Source organism: Oncorhynchus kisutch, unplaced genomic scaffold, assembly GCF_002021735.2.
Source record: "Oncorhynchus kisutch isolate 150728-3 unplaced genomic scaffold, Okis_V2 Okis05a-Okis16b_hom, whole genome shotgun sequence".
NCBI classification, from domain to species: domain Eukaryota; kingdom Metazoa; phylum Chordata; class Actinopteri; order Salmoniformes; family Salmonidae; genus Oncorhynchus; species Oncorhynchus kisutch.
Window position 1 is genome coordinate 994,451 of NW_022261982.1, and position 20,837 is coordinate 1,015,287.

The 20,837-nt window shown below is 41.8% G+C and overlaps 1 protein-coding gene across 16 annotated transcripts in view; it reads left to right on the top strand.

The window, feature by feature from the left end:
- Positions 1-11,310, top strand: part of LOC116352803 (leucine-rich repeat flightless-interacting protein 2-like) — a 41,018-nt gene extending 29,708 nt beyond the window's left edge. For 7 of the 16 annotated variants that reach the window (XM_031813475.1, XM_031813480.1, XM_031813476.1 and 4 more), the window contains 7 exons: positions 2,090-2,125; positions 2,240-2,365; positions 2,620-2,883; positions 3,101-3,193; positions 3,463-3,558; positions 3,724-3,862; positions 4,318-7,473. In XM_031813475.1, the coding sequence (XP_031669335.1) occupies positions 2,090-2,125; positions 2,240-2,365; positions 2,620-2,883; positions 3,101-3,193; positions 3,463-3,558; positions 3,724-3,862; positions 4,318-6,338 (2,775 nt within the window). In that variant the 3' untranslated portion in view covers positions 6,339-7,473. Of the gene's footprint in view, positions 1-2,089; positions 2,126-2,239; positions 2,366-2,619; positions 2,884-3,100; positions 3,194-3,462; positions 3,559-3,723; positions 3,863-4,317; positions 7,476-9,413; positions 9,579-9,734; positions 9,815-10,059; positions 10,165-10,351 lie in introns of those variants that run through there. The other 9 variants (XM_031813486.1, XM_031813488.1, XM_031813489.1 and 6 more) reach the window with 6 other exon arrangements.
- The last annotated feature ends 9,527 nt before the right edge of the window (positions 11,311-20,837 follow it).

Genomic DNA, 20,837 nt, shown 5'->3' on the forward strand with positions numbered 1-20,837 from the left:
TGGAGTGGATATGATATGACTAACTCTGTAGTGTCCAGTGATATGATTAACTGTAGTGTCCAGTGGATATGAGATGACTAACTCTGTAGTGTCCAGTGATATGATTAACTGTTGTGTCCAGTGGATATGAGATGACTAACTCTGTAGTGTCCAGTGATATGACTAACTTTGTAGTGTCCAGTGATATGACTAACTTTGTAGTGTCCAGTGGATATGATAAGATTAACTCTGTAGTGTCCAGTGATATGACTAACTCTGTAGTGTCCAGTGATATGACTAACTTTGTAGTGTCCAGTGGATATGATAAGATTAACTCTGTAGTGTCCAGTGGATTTATGACTAACTCTGTAGTGTCCAGTGGATATGATAAGATTAACTCTGTAGTGTCCAGTGGATTTATGACTAACTCTGTAGTGTCCAGTGATATGACTAACTCTGTAGTGTCCAGTGGATATGATATTACTAACTCTGTAGTGTCCAGTAGATATAATATGAGTAAGTCTGTAGTGTCCAGTGGATATAATATGAGTAAGTCTGTAGTGTCCAGTGGATATAATATGAGTAAGTCTGTAGTGTCCAGTAGATATAATATGAGTAAGTCTGTAGTGTCCAGTGGATATAATATGAGTAAGTCTGTAGTGTCCAGTGGATATAATATGAGTAAGTCTGTAGTGTCCAGTAGATATAATATGAGTAAGTCTGTAGTGTCCAGTGGATATAATATGAGTAAGTCTGTAGTGTCCAGTAGATATAATATGAGTAAGTCTGTAGTGTCCAGTGGATATAATATGAGTAAGTCTGTAGTGTCCAGTAGATATAATATGAGTAAGTCTGTAGTGTCCAGTAGATATAATATGAGTAAGTCTGTAGTGTCCAGTAGATATAATATGAGTAAGTCTGTAGTGTCCAGTGGATATAATATGAGTAAGTCTGTAGTGTCCAGTGGATATAATATGAGTAAGTCTGTAGTGTCCAGTGGATATAATATGAGTAAGTCTGTAGTGTCCAGTGGATATAATATGAGTAAGTCTGTAGTGTCCAGTGGATATAATATGAGTAAGTCTGTAGTGTCCAGTAGATATAATATGAGTAAGTCTGTAGTGTCCAATGGTTCCGTGGTTCAGAATCAGATGGTGGTCCAGAGAGGGTTAACTATGACTCTATGATGCTTGTTGTGATGCAGTGTGTGGATATACAGATTTGTGTGTTTTCTTTATTATTTTGGTCAGGTCAGGGTGTGATATGGGTATTTATGGGTATTTATGGGTATTTATGGGTATTTATGGGTATTTATGTGGTGTGTTTTGTCTAGGTGTTTTTTGTAGGTAATGGGATTGTGGTTTAGTGAAGTAGTCTAGGTAAGTCTATGGCACTCTCCCTAGGTCGACTGCCCACCTGTCTATTTCCTCCCAAATCGTATAGTCCATACTTCCCTGCTGCCTGTCACCACGCCGCTTGGTCCTGTTGTGGTGGGTGATTCTGTTACGGTTTTCTTCTGGTGAAAGAGAGGAGGACCAAAATGCAGCGTGGTTATCTTTATACATCTTTAATAAAAGATGAAAAATGAACAACATACAAAACAAGAAACGTGAAAAACCGAAACAGCCCTATCTGGTGCAACAAACACAGAGACAGGAACAATCACCCACAAACACACAGTGAAACCGAAACAGCCCTATCTGGTGCAACAAACACAGAGACAGGAACAAACACCCACCAAACACTCAAAGAATATGGTTTCCTAGAGTGATTCTCAATCAGAGGCAGGTGTTTATCGTTGTCTCTGATTGGGAACCATATTTAGGCAGCCATAGACTTACCTAGACTACTTCACTAAACCACAATCGCATTACCTACAAAAAAACCAAGACAAAACACCCCACATAAATAACCCATGTCACACCCTGGCCTGACCAAAATAATAAAGAAACACACAGAATACTAAGACCAGGGCGTGACAGACGGATACAGTATGGGCATGGCCTGGATTTACCGTGTGTCAATCAACTACATTTGTGACATTGTAAATATGTGTATCTCCTCTCCTTATCCTCTCCTAAGAGTAACCAAGTTGTTTTACCCTCTACAGGTGGAGGAGAGATCAGACAGGGACTTCCTGGAAAAGGTACGGGTCACACACCTGATCTGAAACTCTAGCTTTTAATCTATTAAAGATGAAGTAGGGAATATGACTGTTGTGAAACAGCTTTCAAGACGGCCCTGTCCTGTTTCCTCCCAGGGTTCCAGGACTGCCTCTACCCTCTCAGCAGCCACTCTAGCATCGCTGGGAGGGCCCTCCTCTCGCAGAGGCAGCTGTGACACCTCTATCTCAGTAGAGACAGAGGCGTCCATTCGAGAGATAAAGGTAGGACCATAGAGATACTTCTATGAGTAGGACCATACAGTATATCTGGGAAAGAGATGGTCTATAACGTCCATGTTTTTACAATTATTTTGTTGACTCCAGAAACACTTCTGATTATTACAGTAACTATTCCACGGTTGAAGACGAACAACGTCTGCGTAGTTGTTTTTGAGAAATGAACTGCTTAACTGTTTTGCTTTGTTTCTCCCCTGACCTCTCACCCCTCCACTGTCCTCCATTTTGTCTCTCAACAGGACTCCCTGGTGGAGTCTGAGGAGAAGTACCGTAAGGCCATGGTGTCCAACGCCCAGCTACACAACGAGAAGTCCAACCTCATGTACCAGGTGGACACGCTGAAGGACTCGCTCATTGAGCTGGAGGAGCAGCTGTACGAGTCTAAACGAGAGTACAACGACAAGGCCAAGGAGTTTGAGAGGGAGAGGCACGCCCACAGTGTTCTGCAGCGCCAGTTTAACGAGATGAGAGAGACGCTGAAACAGAGTGAAGAACTGTTAACCGTGAGTACTCAGGTCATCGCAAAGACTTCCTGCTAACAACAATACGGTAACAAAAACAGTACTTCCACTCTGAACATCACACTAACATAGATCTAACTTAGGTCTCTTGCTAAACTTGCTGTAGTCTCTTTTCCTGCTGCAAACTCTGCATGCTGATTGTCCCTCCCTTCTCCTCTGTCCCTTCTTCTCCTCCATCTTGCTTTCGTCCCGTGGCCAGGAGGTGGGCCAGCTCCGTCTCAAACGGGACAGCTGTGTTAGGGAGATCTCCGACCTGCAGGAGACCCTCGGATGGAAGGAGAAAAAGATTGGGGTACGCTCGTGGAATAGAGGGTGAACCCCAAACCGTTAGCCGGATCATTGTTCCAGGAAGTTCTACAGGAAACGCTTCCGTTCCTCTGTCAGCTACTCAAGTTTAACGCTCCAAGCTAACCAAGACATTTTCACTGTATCTCTTTTTTCCTCTCAATGCTTCTCTCTTACTTTACTGTGTTTATCCTTCCCATCTTTACCCACTCTTCCTCCTCTTCCTCCTCCTCCTCCTCCTCCTCCCCCTGCTACTGCTGCTTGGGCATGGCTCAGGCCTTAGAGAGGCAGAGGGAATTCTCAGACGCCGGCATGCAGGATGAGCGGGATAAGCTCAGGGATCAGGTGGTCCACCTCAAAGACACTCTGAAGGTACAGCACCTTGAAGTACTGCTGAGGGAAGGTTTCCTCATCATGACTTCCAAGAGGGCCTCCGTGCACATGTCAGCAAACACTAGAACAATAGGAAGTTCTAATGGAAAAAATACTTTCTGAAAGATTATTCAGCTTTATTTGACTCGTTCTCTCCCAAATCAGAAACATGGGATAGTGCTGTCACCTGAAGTAACCACCAATGGGGATGCAGGACAGATGATTGACGGGCCTCGCAGTGCAGACTCTACCTCCCGATTGGCTCAGGAGTCCCAGCCGTCTCATGGTGGGGAGAGCATGCTTGGTAAGAAAATAACCCACCGGTGCAGTTGCTCATATCTGATCTCTGCTTATTTACCACCATCCGACTCGAATCATGTTGAATGATAATGTGCAGTCATGTGTTTTATTTCACTTGTCTTCTGTCATTCGGATGAATCACCGTTAGAAATGTCAGGGTTATGTTTGTGTTGCATGATGGGATACAAAACGAGGATGGTTGACTTTCTTTTTTTTTGACGTCATTGTTTTGCACTATTGTCCTCCGTGGGATTATCATCATAATGTTAATTAATCCTGTTGAGTCAGTTGCTGATTCTGCATTCTAATTCAGCCGGGATCAAGGCCTTGATTCTATTCTCTCCAAATGTCTCCAAATGAATTCCCCTCCAGCGATCATTGAATTTCCGTGCTTGCACTGTCAGACGCTGGAGAATGACCCGTGTCTGGCCCTCCAATCTATTCCCTGTGATCTTCCAGGCGAAGCACCAGAGATGCAGTTGGACCATGGCGAGGTGAGGACACCAGGGGGAGGCAGACTTCTACATGAGGCTGACAACTACTCACATGACCAGGAGAGGGCACTACTGGAGATAGAATCTTCGGACAAGTTGAACCAAGACAAGTTGAATGACAGCCTGCAGCAACAAACAGACACTAAAGCAGAGCAGTCCAAGTACTGTGACCAAGAGACCCAGGTGGATGTTGCTGTACCTGAAGAAGCCATTTTGGTGCATTTTGGTGACAAAGAGACTCGGATTGAATATGAAGTAGAGAAACCCCAATACTGCGACACAGAAACTCTGGTGGAACCTGCTGAACTTGAGGGAGCCATTTTGGTTCAAAAGGAATATACAGATGGTGGCAGTGACAATGGAGAGGGGTTGAATCAAAGAGGATTTGAACCAGAATCCCAGGAACAGGCAGAGAATGAGGAAAACAGTGGAGAAAGTAACAAGGACGCTGTACCAGTAAGCGGTGGCACTGACGGACAATGTGAGGAAAACACACACCTTGAGAAAGGATGGGAAAACACAGAGCTTCTCACAGCTGTGTCTACTCACTTTGAAGAACAGGACATCTCTGGCCCAACTCTCTGTGATGAGACAGAGGCAACTCTTAGTCAAATCCAACGTGACCTGCAAGGAGAGAACACCCAGGAGTATGATCCTGGGACTAAAGGTCAAGTCATTCCAGAAAACTCAAGGATCACGGAATCTGAGATGATTAAGATGATTCTGAGGATTTCTGTATGTCTAGGGGAGGCAAAGACCAGCCCAAATCAGATCTCTCAAGGATCATTAAAGAAAACAGAAACAATAGGGATGGAGATGAAGAATCATCCAGGGCATCCTGCAGAGCATCAGGCAGAGACTGGCCAAGTAACATCTACTGGAACATCTGCTATCTCATCTACAGTCTCTATTGAACTGTTTATCTCTGAATGTCCTGACGAGGTTGGAATCAAGACAGATCAGCTCATAATAAACACTTTAAGTGAATTTGAGAAAGACACACATAATTCTCTAGAACTTCAGCAACATAAGAATGATCATTTCAGTACAGAAATTGTGCCAAAGATCACAGACTCTGACAGACAGAAATTATCTGAGAGGGTTGAAGAGCTGGAGTCGAGTTCAGTGGAGAGCAAGCCAGATCAGATTTGGCAGGAATCTGTATGTGGCATGAAGGAAGATGAACCAAATACTAAAGAGCTTCAAGCAAAGGAGTCCCCATCCACTATCGCTGACAAAACGGTTACACCTATCATAACAGAGGAGGGGAAGACTAGACTAGACCAACAGGTGATCCCTGATTTACCAGAGAGGCTAGAGACCAGCTTAGAAAATACCTTACCAGGTGTTCAAGGTGATCAGAAGATGGATGTAGCAGAATCAAGGGAGAAACAAGGATGTACCTGTAAATGTACATGTAAACAATCCGAGAGTGATCAAGTACTGACGGAGAACTCACTGGATGTAGCTCTAACTCAGAGGATCAGCGACTCTAGTGGAGAGGTTATCTCAGACAGGACTGAGGCGGTAGAGCCCAGCCCAGACAGGATCCAATCAGAATCACCCAGTTGTGTAGAGAGAGAAGAATGGTGCATCATTGAGGAGAACATCTATGAGGAGAATCTCCAGCAGGAAGCCATTCAGGAGGAGCAACAGACAGAACAGGGGGAGGCTTCAACAAGTTCACCAGCAGGGGGAGACAATGAGTTAAACGATGGGGCCTCAGCTGGATATATAGACAGTTGTGAAGAAGCCGTTCTACTTGTGAAAGAGGAGGAAACCTATCTACCTGTAGAAGAAGAGCACATCAGCTCCTCACCCGGACCCTCGGCACTTGGCCAAGAGATACAGCCATTACCCGAGGCGGTGGAGGAGGGGAGAGAGCGCCCCCCAGTGGAAGAAGCCCAGAAACAGGAGAGCGGTGTAAGAAAGGGACAAAGGGGCAATAGGAAGGGCAGGGGCAAAGATCCTTGCAGAGTAAACTAGTTGATGATACTGTACTCTCAAAGTGTTATTTGATGTGTAATAGACTACTGACTGGGGTTGCAGCCAGTCTCTGTGGGTTTCTTTGTTTTACTCAAAGGAATTACATGTTTAATTTAATGACTTATTTAGTGCCTTGAATAAATGAACCATGTTGAAGAGCGATCGGTTTTGTTTTATTTTGCACTATTGCATACTGATTTCTGGCTTCCATAAAACCTCACCAAGCTTCCATTCATGCACAGCGGGTAGGATTATATTACACAACAACAATTCTGTATTGTTCACCAAGCTTCCATTCATGCACAGCGGGTAGGATTATATTACACAACAACAATTCTGTATTGTCCACCAAGCTTCCATTCATGCACAGCGGGTAGGATTATATTACACAACAACAATTCTGTATTGTCCACCAAGCTTCCATTCATGCACAGCGGGTAGGATTATATTACACAACAACAATTCTGTATTGTCCACCAAGCTTCCATTCATGCACAGCGGGTAGGATTATATTACACAACAACAATTCTGTATTGTTCACCAAGCTTCCATTCATGCACAGCGGGTAGGATTATATTACACAACAACAATTCTGTATTGTCCACCAAGCTTCCATTCATGCACAGCGGGTAGGATTATATTACACAACAACAATTCTGTATTGTCCACCAAGCTTCCATTCATGCACAGCGGGTAGGATTATATTACACAACAACAATTCTGTATTGTCCACCAAGCTTCCATTCATGCACAGCGGGTAGGATTATATTACACAACAACAATTCTGTATTGTTCACCTGTCAGGTTTTTACATGCAACATACTAGATAACAATTACATGATTAAATAGGTAATAAGTGGGAGAATATATCAATCCTGTGACATGTTATCTCCACTCATTTGTATGTGTCAGCTGTTTAAAACTCTTTTCATCCATACTCACAGTCCCTCCAACACACTGTACAGTATTTCAGCGGTAAGCGACTGTCCATATTCTCAGGTTTTCAATGAACTGCAGATTGGGATCAGTTGGGTGAAATGTTTTATTATTGCAATGAATTAAGTATATAGTGTCTATTTATACAGTCCCAGTCAAAGGTTTGTACACACCTACTCATTCCAGGGTTTTTCTTTTCTTTTGGACTATTTCCTACATTTTGAAATAATAGTGAAGAACACATGAACACAACTAGGAAATAACACATGTATGAATCGTGTAGTAAACAAGTGTTCAACAAATCAACATATTGTTTATATTTGAGATTCTTCAAAGTAGCCACTCTTTGAATTGATGACAGCTTTACACACTCTTGGCATTCTGTCAACCAGCTTCATGAGGTACTCACCTGGAATGCATTTAAATGAACAGGTGTGCCTTGTTAAAAGTTAATTTGTGGAATTTCTTTCCTTCTTAATGCGTTTGAACAGTTGTGTTGTGACAAGGTAGCGGTGGTGTACAGAAGATAGCCCTATTTGGTTAAAGACTAAGTCCATATTATGGCAAGAACAGCTCAAATAAGCAAAGAAAATGACAGTCCATCATTACTTTAGGACATTAAGGTCAGTCAATCCATAAAATTTCGAGAAGGTTTACTCAAGTGCAGTCACAAAAACCATCAAGCGCTATGATGAAACTGGCTCTCATGAGGACCGCCACAGGAAAGGAAGACCAAGAGTAATTATTTTTTTAAATGTCACCTTTATTTAACTAGGCAAGTCAGTTATGAACAAATTCTTATTTACAATGACAGCCTAGGAATAGTGGGTTAACTGCCTTGTTCAGGGGCAGAATGACAGATTTTTACCTTGTCAGCTCAGGGATTTGATCTTGCAACCTTTTGGTTACAAGTCCAACACTCTAACCACTAGGCTACCTGCCACCCCAAGAATAAGCTCATTAGAGTTACCAGACTCAGAAATTGCAGCCCAAATAGATTCTTCACAGATTTCAAGTAACAGACACACCTCAACATCAACTGTTCAGAGGAGACTGCGTGAATCAGGCCTTCATGGTTGAATTGCTGCAAAGAAACCACTGCTAAAGGACACCAATAATAAGAAGAGACTTTCCAAGAAAAAAGAGCAATGGACATTAGACCGGTGGAAATCTGTCCTTTGGTCTGATGAGTCCAAATTTGTGATTTTTTTTAGTTGTCGTTCCAACAGCAGTGTCTTTGTGAGACACAGAGTAGGTGAATGGATGATCTCCGTATGTGTGGTTCCCACCATGAAGCATGGAAGAGGGGGTGTGATGGTGCTTTGCTGGTGACACTGTCAGTGAATTATTTATAATTAAAGGCACACTTAACCAGCATGGCTACCACAGCATTCTGCAGCGATATGCCGTCCCATCTGGTTTGCGCTTAGTGGGACTATCATTTGTTTTTCAAAAGGACAATGACCTAATACACACCTCCAGGCTGTGTAAGGGCTATTTTACCAAGGAGAGTGATGGAGTGTGCATCAGATGACCTAGCCTCCACCATCACCCGACCTCAACCCAATTGAAATGGTTTGGGATGAGTTGGACCGCAGTGAAGGAAAAGCAGCAACAAGTGCCCAGCATATGTGGGAACTCCTTCAAGGCTGCTGGAAAAGCATTCCTCATGAAGCTGGTTGAGAGAATGCCAAGAGTGTGCAAAGCTCTCATCAAGGCAAAGGGTGGCTACTTTGAAGAATCTAAAATCTATTTTGATTTGTTTAACACTTTTTTGCTTGCTACATGATTCCATGTGTTATTTCATAGTTTTTATGTCTTCACTATTATTCTACAATGTAGAAAATAGTAAAAATAAAGAAAAACCCCTGAATGAGTAGGTGTGTCCAAACGTTTGACTGGTACTGTGTATACATATAAAAAAACATCTGAGTAATTAAGTACAATGTGTTGTATGTATTAAAAAAACAATACAGATTAGAAACTAAGAAAACAAGGCTGTTAATTGAACCGTGTGGTAAATGTTGATGTACAGAACTACTCTATTACTGATCTCGACTACTCAAACTACCCTATTACTAACCAACTATTAGAATTTCATGCTGTTGATTCAAAGTCAGCTGTCTGTTTGTATTGCAGAAGTCAGACTGAGGAAAATAGTTGATGAGAGGGAGAGTTTAGCTGATCAGGTGAAGAGGCTGAAGTCTCAGCTGGAGGGGAAACAGAGGAACGGGACCGAGGGTTTGAGTCCTGAGGAGGACGGACTTGAGAACGGCATGGACCCCCACATCCTCGACTTACAGAGTGAGTCACATTTCACGTTTACTAAGACAGATCTAGCCTTTTACCTGGCTGTCTCCCTAGTGTACTTTGTCAAGTGTGTAAGTGGAGTATACATTATGCAAACCTATACAACAATATTTGACTCACATCCTTCTATCTTTATTTTTTCTTATACAGGGGATGCCAACCGGCAAATCAGTGACCTCAAGTTTAAACTGGTGAAATCAGAACAGGAAGTCACAGCCCTGGAACAGAATGTAAGTACCGTTTTAGTTCCTAGACAGAGGAAGACATGTATGACTATATCCATGAAACACCTGACCAATCACATTCCTCATGGTAAACGTGAGATAATAAGTAGTATCTTGTACAGTCTGGGTTGGAGACTATTGACCATTTTCTCCACTAGGAGCTCCATGGAATATAAGTTACGTGTTCAGTCTAGTATGAGGCATATCACATTTCATCCATTTATTCACCCCCTCATTTCTCTCTTGGCCAGATCATCCGGTTGGAGGGTCAGGTGACTCGTTACAAGTCGGCCTCTGAGAGCGCAGAGAAAGTAGAGGACGAGCTCAAAGTGGAGAAACGCAAGCTACAGAGAGAGGTAGGCTACTATAATGTCAGGTTTACAAAAACAGCCAAAGAATCACAGAACCCACAAGTCGTTGGGTCATATCTAGTATGTCAACCCCACATGTTTTGGTATCAAGTCTACACCAGGTATAGGTTGTTGCCTTTACAGTTGCTTCTCCCCTCTCAAACTCTAAACTTTTTCTCTCCGTTCTCTCTAGCTGAGGTCTGCCCTGGACAGGATTGATGAGCTGGAGGCCAGTAACAGCCACCTGGCCAAGCGCCTGGAGAAGATGAAGGCTAATCGGAGCGCCCTATTGGCCCAGCAGTGATGCACTTATTGGTTGTCATGGCAATTTGCATCCACGACCTCCCTATGACCTTTGATCTATCAGGCACTCTATTAAAACACACCCAGAAAATTCAAACCAAGCGAGGACTTGCTGGAGCAAAAGCTTCAATGAAACATATCCACACATATTGTAATCACAGATTCATTCAGTGTTGTGCCCATCTGTACAGTATATCCAGTGATTCACCAAGAGACACAGAGGGAACGTGTTACTGACCCTGGGAACACTCCTCACTGACTGTGACCGAGGCAGGACTTCTCAACTAACTGGTGACGGGGGAATATTCTGCACAAACGAACAGCAAAGAGGACCTATCTCCTCCTATAGCTCTTAAGAGGACCTATCCTCCTCCAATAGCTCTTCAGATGACCTATCCTCCTATAGCTCTTACGTCGCCCTGTGCCATGATTACCCCTAAAGCATTTCTTCCCAATCATTCATCTCTCTCTGTTCTCTGTAACACGTGGCACTATCTCTCTGTGCTACTTGGGGTCCATGTCTGCTCCAGTAAGTTTATCCATCCATGGAGAGGAAGAAAGACTCAAAAGGAGTGTGTTTCATGTATATTATTTTATTGTCAATATATTTTGAAGTGAAAATGCAATCTGCTCCCTCCTGTCCCCCAAGCCAAACTCTGATGTTAATGTGTAAGGTGATGTTTATTTTTATGTGTGTATGTCTCCATAGGTATATGTCAAGTACATGGAAATACACGTGGCACAACATGAATTAAGCAATAAGGCCCGAGGAGGTGTGGTATTTGGCCAACATACCACGGCTAAGAGCTATTTGTTGGCCATATACCACAAACCCCCGAGGTGCCTTATTGCTATTATTAACGGGTTACCAATGTAATTAGAGCAGTAAAAATACATGTTTTGTCATAACTGTGGTATACTACGGCTGTCAGCCAATCAGCATTCAGGGCTCGAACCAACCAGTTATAATCAGGATTGTCCTATACATCTCATTGTTTGTGCCACGTGATGAAAAGTATAATGGTACTTGAGGAAAAATATCACCAGGTCCTAACGTCTGAAATACTATGTCCTCCCTTGAGCAATTTAAACGACTCATTGGGGAACGACAAATCGATCAATCAGTTGAATAATGTACAGTGCCTTGCGAAAGTATTCGGCCCCCTTGAACGTTGCGACCTTTTGCCACATTTCAGGCTTCAAACATAAAGATATAAAACTGTATTTTTTTGTGAAGAATCAACAACAAGTGGGACACAATCATGAAGTGGAACGACATTTATTGGATATTATAAACTTTTTTAACAAATCAAAAACGGAAAAATTGGGCGTGCAAGATTATTCAGCCCCCTTAAGTTAATACTTTGTAGCGCCACCTTTTGCTGCGATTACAGCTGTAAGTCGCTTGGGGTATGTCTCTATTAGTTTTGCACATCGAGAGACTGAAATTTTTTCCCATTCCTCCTTGCAAAACAGCTCGAGCTCAGTGAGGTTGGATGGAGAGCATTTGTGAACAGCAGTTTTCAGTTCTTTCCACAGATTCTCGATTGGATTCAGGTCTGGACTTTGACTTGGCCATTCTAACACCTGGATATGTTTATTTTTGAACCATTCCATTGTAGATTTTGCTTTGTGTTTTGGATCATGGTCTTGTTGGAAGACAAATCTCCGTCCCAGTCTCAGGTCTTTTGCAGACTCCATCAGGTTTTCTTCCAGAATGGTCCTGTATTTGGCTCCATCCATCTTCCCATCAATTTGAACCATCTTCCCTGTCCCTGCTGAAGAAAAGCAGGCCCAAACCATGATGCTGCCACCACCATGTTTGACAGTGGGGATGGTGTGTTCAGGGTGATGAGCTGTGTTGCTTTTACGCCAAACATAACGCTTTGCATTGTTGCCAAAAAGTTCAATTTTGGTTTCATCTGACCAGAGCACCTCCTTCCACATGTTTGGTGTGTCTCCCAGGTGGCTTGTGGCAAACTTTAAACAACACTTTTTATGGATATCTTTAAGAAATGGCTTTCTTCTTGCCACTCTTCCATAAATGCCAGATTTGTGCAATATACGACTGATTGTTGTCCTATGGACAGAGTCTCCCACCTCAGCTGTAGATCTCTGCAGTTCATCCAGAGTGATCATGGGCCTCTTGGCTGCATCTCTGATCAGTCTTCTCCTTGCATGAGCTGAAAGTTTAGAGGGACGGCCAGGTCTTGGTAGATTTGCAGTGGTCTGATACTCCTTCCATTTCAATATTATCGCTTGCACAGTGCTCCTTGGGATGTTTAAAGCTTGGGAAATCTTTTTGTATCCAAATCCGGCTTTAAACTTCTTCACAACAGTATCTCGGACCTGCCTGGTGTGTTCCTTGTTCTTCATGATGCTCTCTGCGCTTTTAACGGACCTCTGAGACTATCACAGTGCAGGTGCATTTATACGGAGACTTGATTACACACAGGTGGATTGTATTTATCATCATTAGTCATTTAGGTCAACATTGGATCATTCAGAGATCCTCACTGAACTTCTGGAGAGAGTTTGCTTGCACTGAAAGTAAAGGGGCTGAATAATTTTGCACGCCCAATCTTTCAGTTTTTGATTTGTTAAAAAAGTTTGAAATATCCAATAAATGTCGTTCCACTTCATGATTGTGTCCCACTTGTTGTTGATTCTTCACAAAAAAATACAGTTTTATACCTTTATGTTTGAAGCCTGAAATGTGGCAAAAGGTCGCAAAGTTCAAGGGGGCCGAATACTTTCACAAGGCACTGTACTTCTACTGCAACAGTTTTCGAACCATTCAAATCATCTGTCGCAGTAACACTTGCTGTAAATGTTCGACAATCTGACAAACCAGATCTCATGCAGATAAAACAAAACATCAGTTATATTCTGACATAAAGGGAATTGTTTCCTTATTATCCTGCTCCTCAGTCTCAAGCATGTCATGCCTTATTGGGGGGGGGGGGCATTGTTGTTCACTTGTGCTTTGGACATAACGTTACCCTTCCTAACCCCTATACATTAGTTAAGCTCGGACATCTACTTTTTGGGGAAGTTCCAGCTGTTTACATGCTTTAAAACGATTATTTGTCCATGAATGGAGCTAATTGTAAACATTGTGCAATATTGGAAATGTCTTTGGGAAGGTGAGGCTGTATGGTCCTTGCTTCACTTGAGAAATGTAAAGGATGTTTGAGGTTGCATTGACAAGCACCACATTAAACTAATGCAAACTCTCTGCTAAAACCTTATTTGTCCATATGTGAATAGTTTGGTAAAAGATGCCAAACGCATTCATGATTTATGACAACCAGCAGAGGGAAAGGCCTGATGCTGTGTCACATTATGGGATGCTGAAGAGAAACACGTTGTTTCTCCGTTGTGGTGCTGAGCATGACTTTGGCAGGAGCTCACCGGAACTGAGTACCGGTGTTATAATACTGATGGTTTATCCGGACTGATAGTTTCTAAAGTAGTGCCTAGAACGGTTCAGCTCCAACGAGTGGCAGCGTCGGGGACCACAGTTATTGAAAACTACAATTTTCTCATCTGAACCTTATTCTCAACTGCTGTGTTAATTCTGTTGGGTAAATTCAGGTAGGTCCATCAGTTTCGTTTTCCTCCATTTAAGAGAATGTTTTGTTATTCCATTGACACGTTTTCGCTTGTCAGACATCCAGCTAAAATGTGTCACTTTCAAAATGCAGAACTCATCCATGTATGATGCATTTTGCATCATGATACAAAACGTAGCATACAGGGAAGATGTATGCATTTTGCATCATGATACAAAATGTAGCATACAGGGAAGATGTATGTGTTTTGCATCATGATACAAAACGTAGCATACAGGGAAGATGTATGTATTTTGCATCATGATACAAAACGTAGCATACAGGGAAGATGTATGTGTTTTGCATCATGATACAAAACGTAGCACACAGGGAAGATGTATGTGTTTTGCATCATGATACAAAACGTAGCACACAGGGAAGATGTATGTATTTTGCATCATGATACAAAACGTAGCACACAGGGAAGATGTATGCATTTTGCATCATGATACAAAACGTAGCACACAGGGAAGATGTATGCATTTTGCATCATGATACAAAACGTAGCACACAGGGAAGATGTATGCATTTTGCATCATGATACAAAACGTAGCATACAGGGAAGATGTATGTATTTTGCATCATGATACAAAACGTAGCATACAGGGAAGATGTATGTGTTTTGCATCATGATACAAAACGTAGCACACAGGGAAGATGTATGTGTTTTGCATCATGATACAAAACGTAGCACACAGGGAAGATGTATGTATTTTGCATCATGATACAAAACGTAGCACACAGGGAAGATGTATGCATTTTGCATCATGATACAAAACGTAGCACACAGGGAAGATGTATGCATTTTGCATCATGATACAAAACGTAGCACACAGGGAAGATGTATGTGTTTTGCATCATGATACAAAACGTAGCACACAGGGAAGATGTATGTATTTTGCATCATGATACAAAACGTAGCACACAGGGAAGATGTATGCATTTTGCATCATGATACAAAACGTAGCACACAGGGAAGATGTATGCATGTATGCAGGGAAGAAGTTAAACATCTTGAATACTTGATGGATGACAAGCAGCTGGAAAGGCAGCACAGGCTGTATGAAGAGTCAGCTGCAATTGGAGATGAATGTCATTACCTTCTCAGCAGCAACATGTGGCCACATCTAAAATACTCTGCAACAGTGTTCATTTTGATAAAAAGCTGAGGAAAAAGGCCAGATATGTAACTGTTGAGGCGATACGGTGCACAAACACTGGCGTAGAAAAGGTGTACATTTTGGATTCTGGTGGGGTACGACAGTTGAACTAAGCTCGAGGCATTTATAGGCCCGAGATATATTCTCCAAGAATCAAAATGGTGTACACAATTTTAAATTAAAGGATTCTAGCATTAAGAGTTCCGGTTCTCAGATTTTGCCATCAATAAAAATCTGCATCAATATTCTGTGCATGATAAAAACAATAATGATCATTCATATTACAATTGATAGAGCAGGAAAGCTAAAGACAGTCACTAAAAATGAATAAGAGCTGGAGAAAATAGTCTACTGTTAAATATGAAAAAAAGGAAATCAGTGACTATAATTCTGTTCATTTACTTGCGACATTCGTCAAGGATGAAACGTGTTTTAGTCCAACCAAAATTAGACTGCACAGAATATTCAAAACTCAAGGCCATAGAATCACTAATTAGTTTGAACAAAGAGCTAGGGCAGCAAGGGTTGGACTTTTACTGTGGTCAAGATGTTTAAGGTGGAAGGCCTGAACACTACAGCACAAACATTCAACTGTACATATTGCAGTGTTATTGGGTCCATAAAGCCAAACTCTAGTACCGTCTACCTAGCCAGCCAACTCATAAAAACTCTGTGAAATAGCATGACAGGCTCTGTGGTCTACTTCCACAAGGATTAATATAGTGTCAATGACATGTTATCAAAATATTATAGCACATGGTAAGACATTTAACATAAATCATAGGAAGGTGTCTGAATGGATTTCTTTAAAAAAAATGTTATACGTCATGAATAAACAGTTGACACTTTCTACTATTGCACGGGAGACTCATTGTGAAAACATTCAGCCTTCTGAAACAGAAGCTATAGTTGCCAGTTAACTCTTCACAGACCCAGGCCAGTTGGATCACTCCTGCAACTCACGGAAGGGCTAGCCATCATGTTGAGGATGCTTCCCTCATATATGGTGTAGTTACTCTGTAGGAGGAGCAGAATAAACAGTAGGTTTGGATGTTGCAGCATTGTCATTGAGTGGATGCTTACGTTATGTTCGTTGTTGATAAACCCAATCTGAGGGACCTTCTTCGTTGTGGCCTCATGCTCAGCAATGGAACGCCTGGTCCCAAGCTTTAGTCTTCAACATCTCCACAATACCTCTGTGGGGCACAGCCATTATGTTTACATAGTCTGGACTATCCACTGAACTAACCAGACAGTTCCAGTATATAAACAGATTATTATTATTCTTCACCTGGTAGACTAGTTGAGAACAAGTTCTCATTTACAACTGCGACCTGGCCAAGATAAAGCATAGCAGTTTGACACATACAACAGATGGAATAAACAAAAACATAGTCAATAATACAGTAGAAAAAATAAAACTAAAAGTGCAAATGAGGTAAGATAAGGGAGTTAAGACAATAAATAGGCCATGGTGGCGAAGTAATTACAATATAGCAATTAAACACTGGAATGGTAGATGTGCAGAAGATGAATGTGCAAGTAGAGATACTGGAGTGCAAAGGAGCAAGATAAATAAATAAAGTATGGTGGTGAGGTTGTTGGATGGGCTGTTTACAGATGGGCTATGTACAGGTGCAGTGATCTGTGAGCTGCTCTGACAGCTGGTGCTTAAAGCTAGTGAGGGAGATATGAATCTCCAGCTTCAGTGATTTTTGCAGATCGTTCCAGTCATCGGCAGCAGAGAACTGGAAGGAAAGGCAGCCAAAGTAGGAATTGGCTTTGGGGGTGACCAGTGAAATATACCTGCAGGAGCGCGTGCTACAAGTGGGTGCTGCTATGGTGACCAGTGAGCTGAGATAAGGCGGGGCTTTACCTAACAGAGATTTGTAGATGACCTGGAGCCAGTGGGTTTGGCGATGAGTATGAAGCGAGGGCCAGCCAACGAGAGCGTACAGGTCGCAGTGGTGGGTAGTATATGGTGGTTTGGTGACAAAACAGATGGCACTGATAGACTGCATCCAATTTGTTGAGTAGAGTGTTTGAGGCTATTTTGTAAATGATGTCGCCAAAGTCGAGGATCGGTAGGATGGACAGTTTTACAAGGGTATGTTTAGCAGCATGAGGGAAGGATGCTTTGTTGCGAAATAGGAAGCCAATTCTTGATTTAATCTTGGATTGAGATGCTTAATGTGAGTCTGGAAGGAGAGTTTACAGTCTAGCCAGACACCTAGGTATTTGTAGTTATCCACATATTCTGCATCAGAGCCTTCCAGAGAGGTGATGCTGGACGGGCGGGCAGTGAAGGTTGAAGAGGTTGAAGAGCATGCATTTAGTGGGTGAAACTGACAGTGTGAAGGCTCTTACTGGTAGTCGGTCTTCTCCATCATGGCCGTGTATGTACGTTTGGCTGGCTCCAGCAGTGGTCAACACTGATGGCTGGGTAGTAGATGATAACCTGTTGGTGTAAAGTGTGCTTGATTTGACCCTCTGCAGGAATGGAACACAGATTGACTTCCTGGCTGTGGATGAGAACTATAACTTTGAGATGCAGGGGTTCATCAACGTGGAGACCATTAAGACCATCAAACCAGTAAGCATCCATGTACTTCCTGTATTTCAATTGGATTTTTGATCAGGTCAACTGTGGTGTTATTAGACATTAGATCTTTCTAAAAGAAGTATCTTCTCCTCTCTGCAGGGTGATGAGATTGTGGTGGAGTGCACCTATAACACAGCCACTCGCAAAGGAATCACGCAGTTGGGGCTGGCCACCACTGATGAGATGTGTCTGGCCTTTATCATCTACTACCCAGCCATCAGTGTTGACAAAGCTCTGAAGCTAGATTTTGGTTTTAATTCATTTCATTCCAGCCATTACAATGAGCCAGGCCTCCTATTGTTCCTCCTACCAGCCTCCACTGATGTGTACATAAATGTATCAAGGTGAAATTAGGGGACATTCTAGTTGGTTCCTGTAGAGAAAGGCTACTAGTGTCAACTGGGCTGAACTGAACTGCAATCTAATGGATCAAACAAAGTAAATGAGTTGAACTATAATAATTAGTATTGGTTGTCCTGCAAGTATATTTACAAACCCAAAGTCATATTGTATTCACCGAAAGAACCATGGAAGTTTGACATTTTGCCCCTCCATCTAATTTCAAATTCAGTTTACCCATCCAAGTGAAAATTCCCAATGTGATACCTCAGTGAATTATCCTGAGCAAAACAGACCTGGCAGCAATATGATTTCTTCCCTGTGTGAATCTTCATATGCGTTTTCAGACCAATGACTAAATTAATCATTTTCCACAATCATTACAGCAAAATGATTTCTCCCCTGTGTGAATCCTCGTGTGATAATTCAGACACTCAACATGGGGAAACCATTTGCCACATTACAATAAATCCTGTTCGTGATATGATTTCTCCCCTGTGTGGATCAGTATAATAAAGCATATTCTTGCCTGTGTGAAACCTTCCATGCGATTTCAGGTGTTCACTCTGATATGACAGCCTTTGAGTTTCTCCTTTGTGTGAATCATCCGATGACAACTCAGAACTTTAACATAAACAAAACCTTTGCCACAGTCCCAACAGCAATGCAATCTCACCCCTTTGTGGGTCCTCATATGGTCATTCAGTCTTCTACTATTAGCAAAACCTTTGCCACAAACCTGACAATGATGCAGATTCAACCCTGTGTGGATCCTCATATGAGAATCCAGAGCTCCACGCTGTGTAACTCCTCCTGTGCACTGGGGATTTCAGATCCATGGATTTTTTTAACCTGGGAGCTTATAGTGTCTTTTTCTGTCAGTGTCCTCTTTGATTTGCGCAGGGACTAAGATTCACTGGTTGGCTCCAAGGAATCCTCTTCCTTAGGTTCTGTTTTGATCTGTTCAGTTGAAGCCGTTTTGTCTATGTAGTCTTCACTTCGGATTTGTGAAGACTGAGTTGGGTAGTGATCATAGTCAATTTTCACCCAGGCAGGAGTGAATACCGAGTCTTCATTCACCTGGATGATCCTCCGTTCTTCCTGTTCCTCTTTAATCTGTATGGGGTTCATCATTTTGCCCCAGACTGGGGCTCCAATCCTGCTTACAGTGTTGCTGTACAGGGGACAACTCCTCTTCAGAGACAATGAACTGCTGGAAATCTGAAGGGAAGGAGAAAGGATACATTAGATTTTAGTTGCAGATGAGATAGGTGCTGATACGCTTCATCTGACATAAGATAATGGGGTCTAGGATAGAGTAGCCCATCTTCAGGATGTCCCACTTATGTGCTGTTGGTTGATCCTAACAGTTTCTGAAGTGTCGATCATGGTCATTCAGTATTGTCAGTAGCGGCAATCTGACTGGACTGATTATAATGTAGGGGGAATAGCTCATTACTTGTCTAAACAGCACTAAATGTCCATTTAAAAAATACAAGGGCAGTACAGCAAGCGACTGTCTTCAGAGCTATTTACATTTTGTTTATTCTATTCACAATTAAAATGATTCATATTGACGAGAATCCCTTGTTCACTTCTATTGCTATATAGAAACTGCAGTATTGATTATATTTTTTAAGACTATTACATAACATGCACAGAATTTGAAAGACTGTTAGCTAGTTAGCATATTAAACTGTATCTAATTGACATTTATCCATATGTCTTTTCAATCAAAGATCAAAGCATGAAATGGCATTGTTACTAAAAAAAATAATAATATATACTTTAAAAATAATTTTCCTCAGCATAGAATGAATATATCTTTCAAATGATGTGGATCTTATTTAATAGTTGACTAATTGTATTTATATTTAACTGTTTCGTTTGTGTTTAAATGGGCCGTTAAGTAGAAAAACAATAAACACATTTGATGTGCCCTTGTTGCCAGGCGACATGAGGTGAACAGGAAGCTCCAGGGTCGCGTTAGCTTTCAGAAATCTGCATTTTCAAAACGCAGATAAAAAAATAACAATAATAATAATTCTGCGTTTTAAACCATTTCACCTGGTATTTACATTGGAAGTCAAGTGTTTTGTTGTTGTTGCTTTAATGGAGTGATAAGAGGCGTGCTACTACGCTTCTTCATCTGACTAAATAAATAAATGCAAAACATTCGGCAGAAAGTAGCTTCGTATTCATCAGATGACAACAGATGTGCATCACTATTTGGCTAGCAGCCACACAAAAAAGTATAGTAGCTTACAATTAAAGAGCAAGGTATTTCTTGCAAAGACGTTGCATGGCCATCTTATTTGTATATTTACCATAGAAAGAATGTAGCTAGCTACATTTCGTAATGTTTTGCTTGAAGTTAATACTACATTTAAAGTTGCTACCCGACCAGAGAATTTTCACAGAAGAAATTCAGTCAGTAGGGTGATAGAATGGCCATTTGTGAATGCAGGAATTTGATTGGTCTAAAAACAAGTACAAAATTACTGACATTTTAGAAATGTGTTTACAAAACACCGCAATATATTTTTTCTGCCTTTCATCTTCTCTTTTGTGTGTGACAAACTTGCCGCAAATAACTTCAATTAAAATTAACTCAGAGGTTCAGAGTTTCCGACTTGTCATGAACAGTGGCCCAGTGGGAGC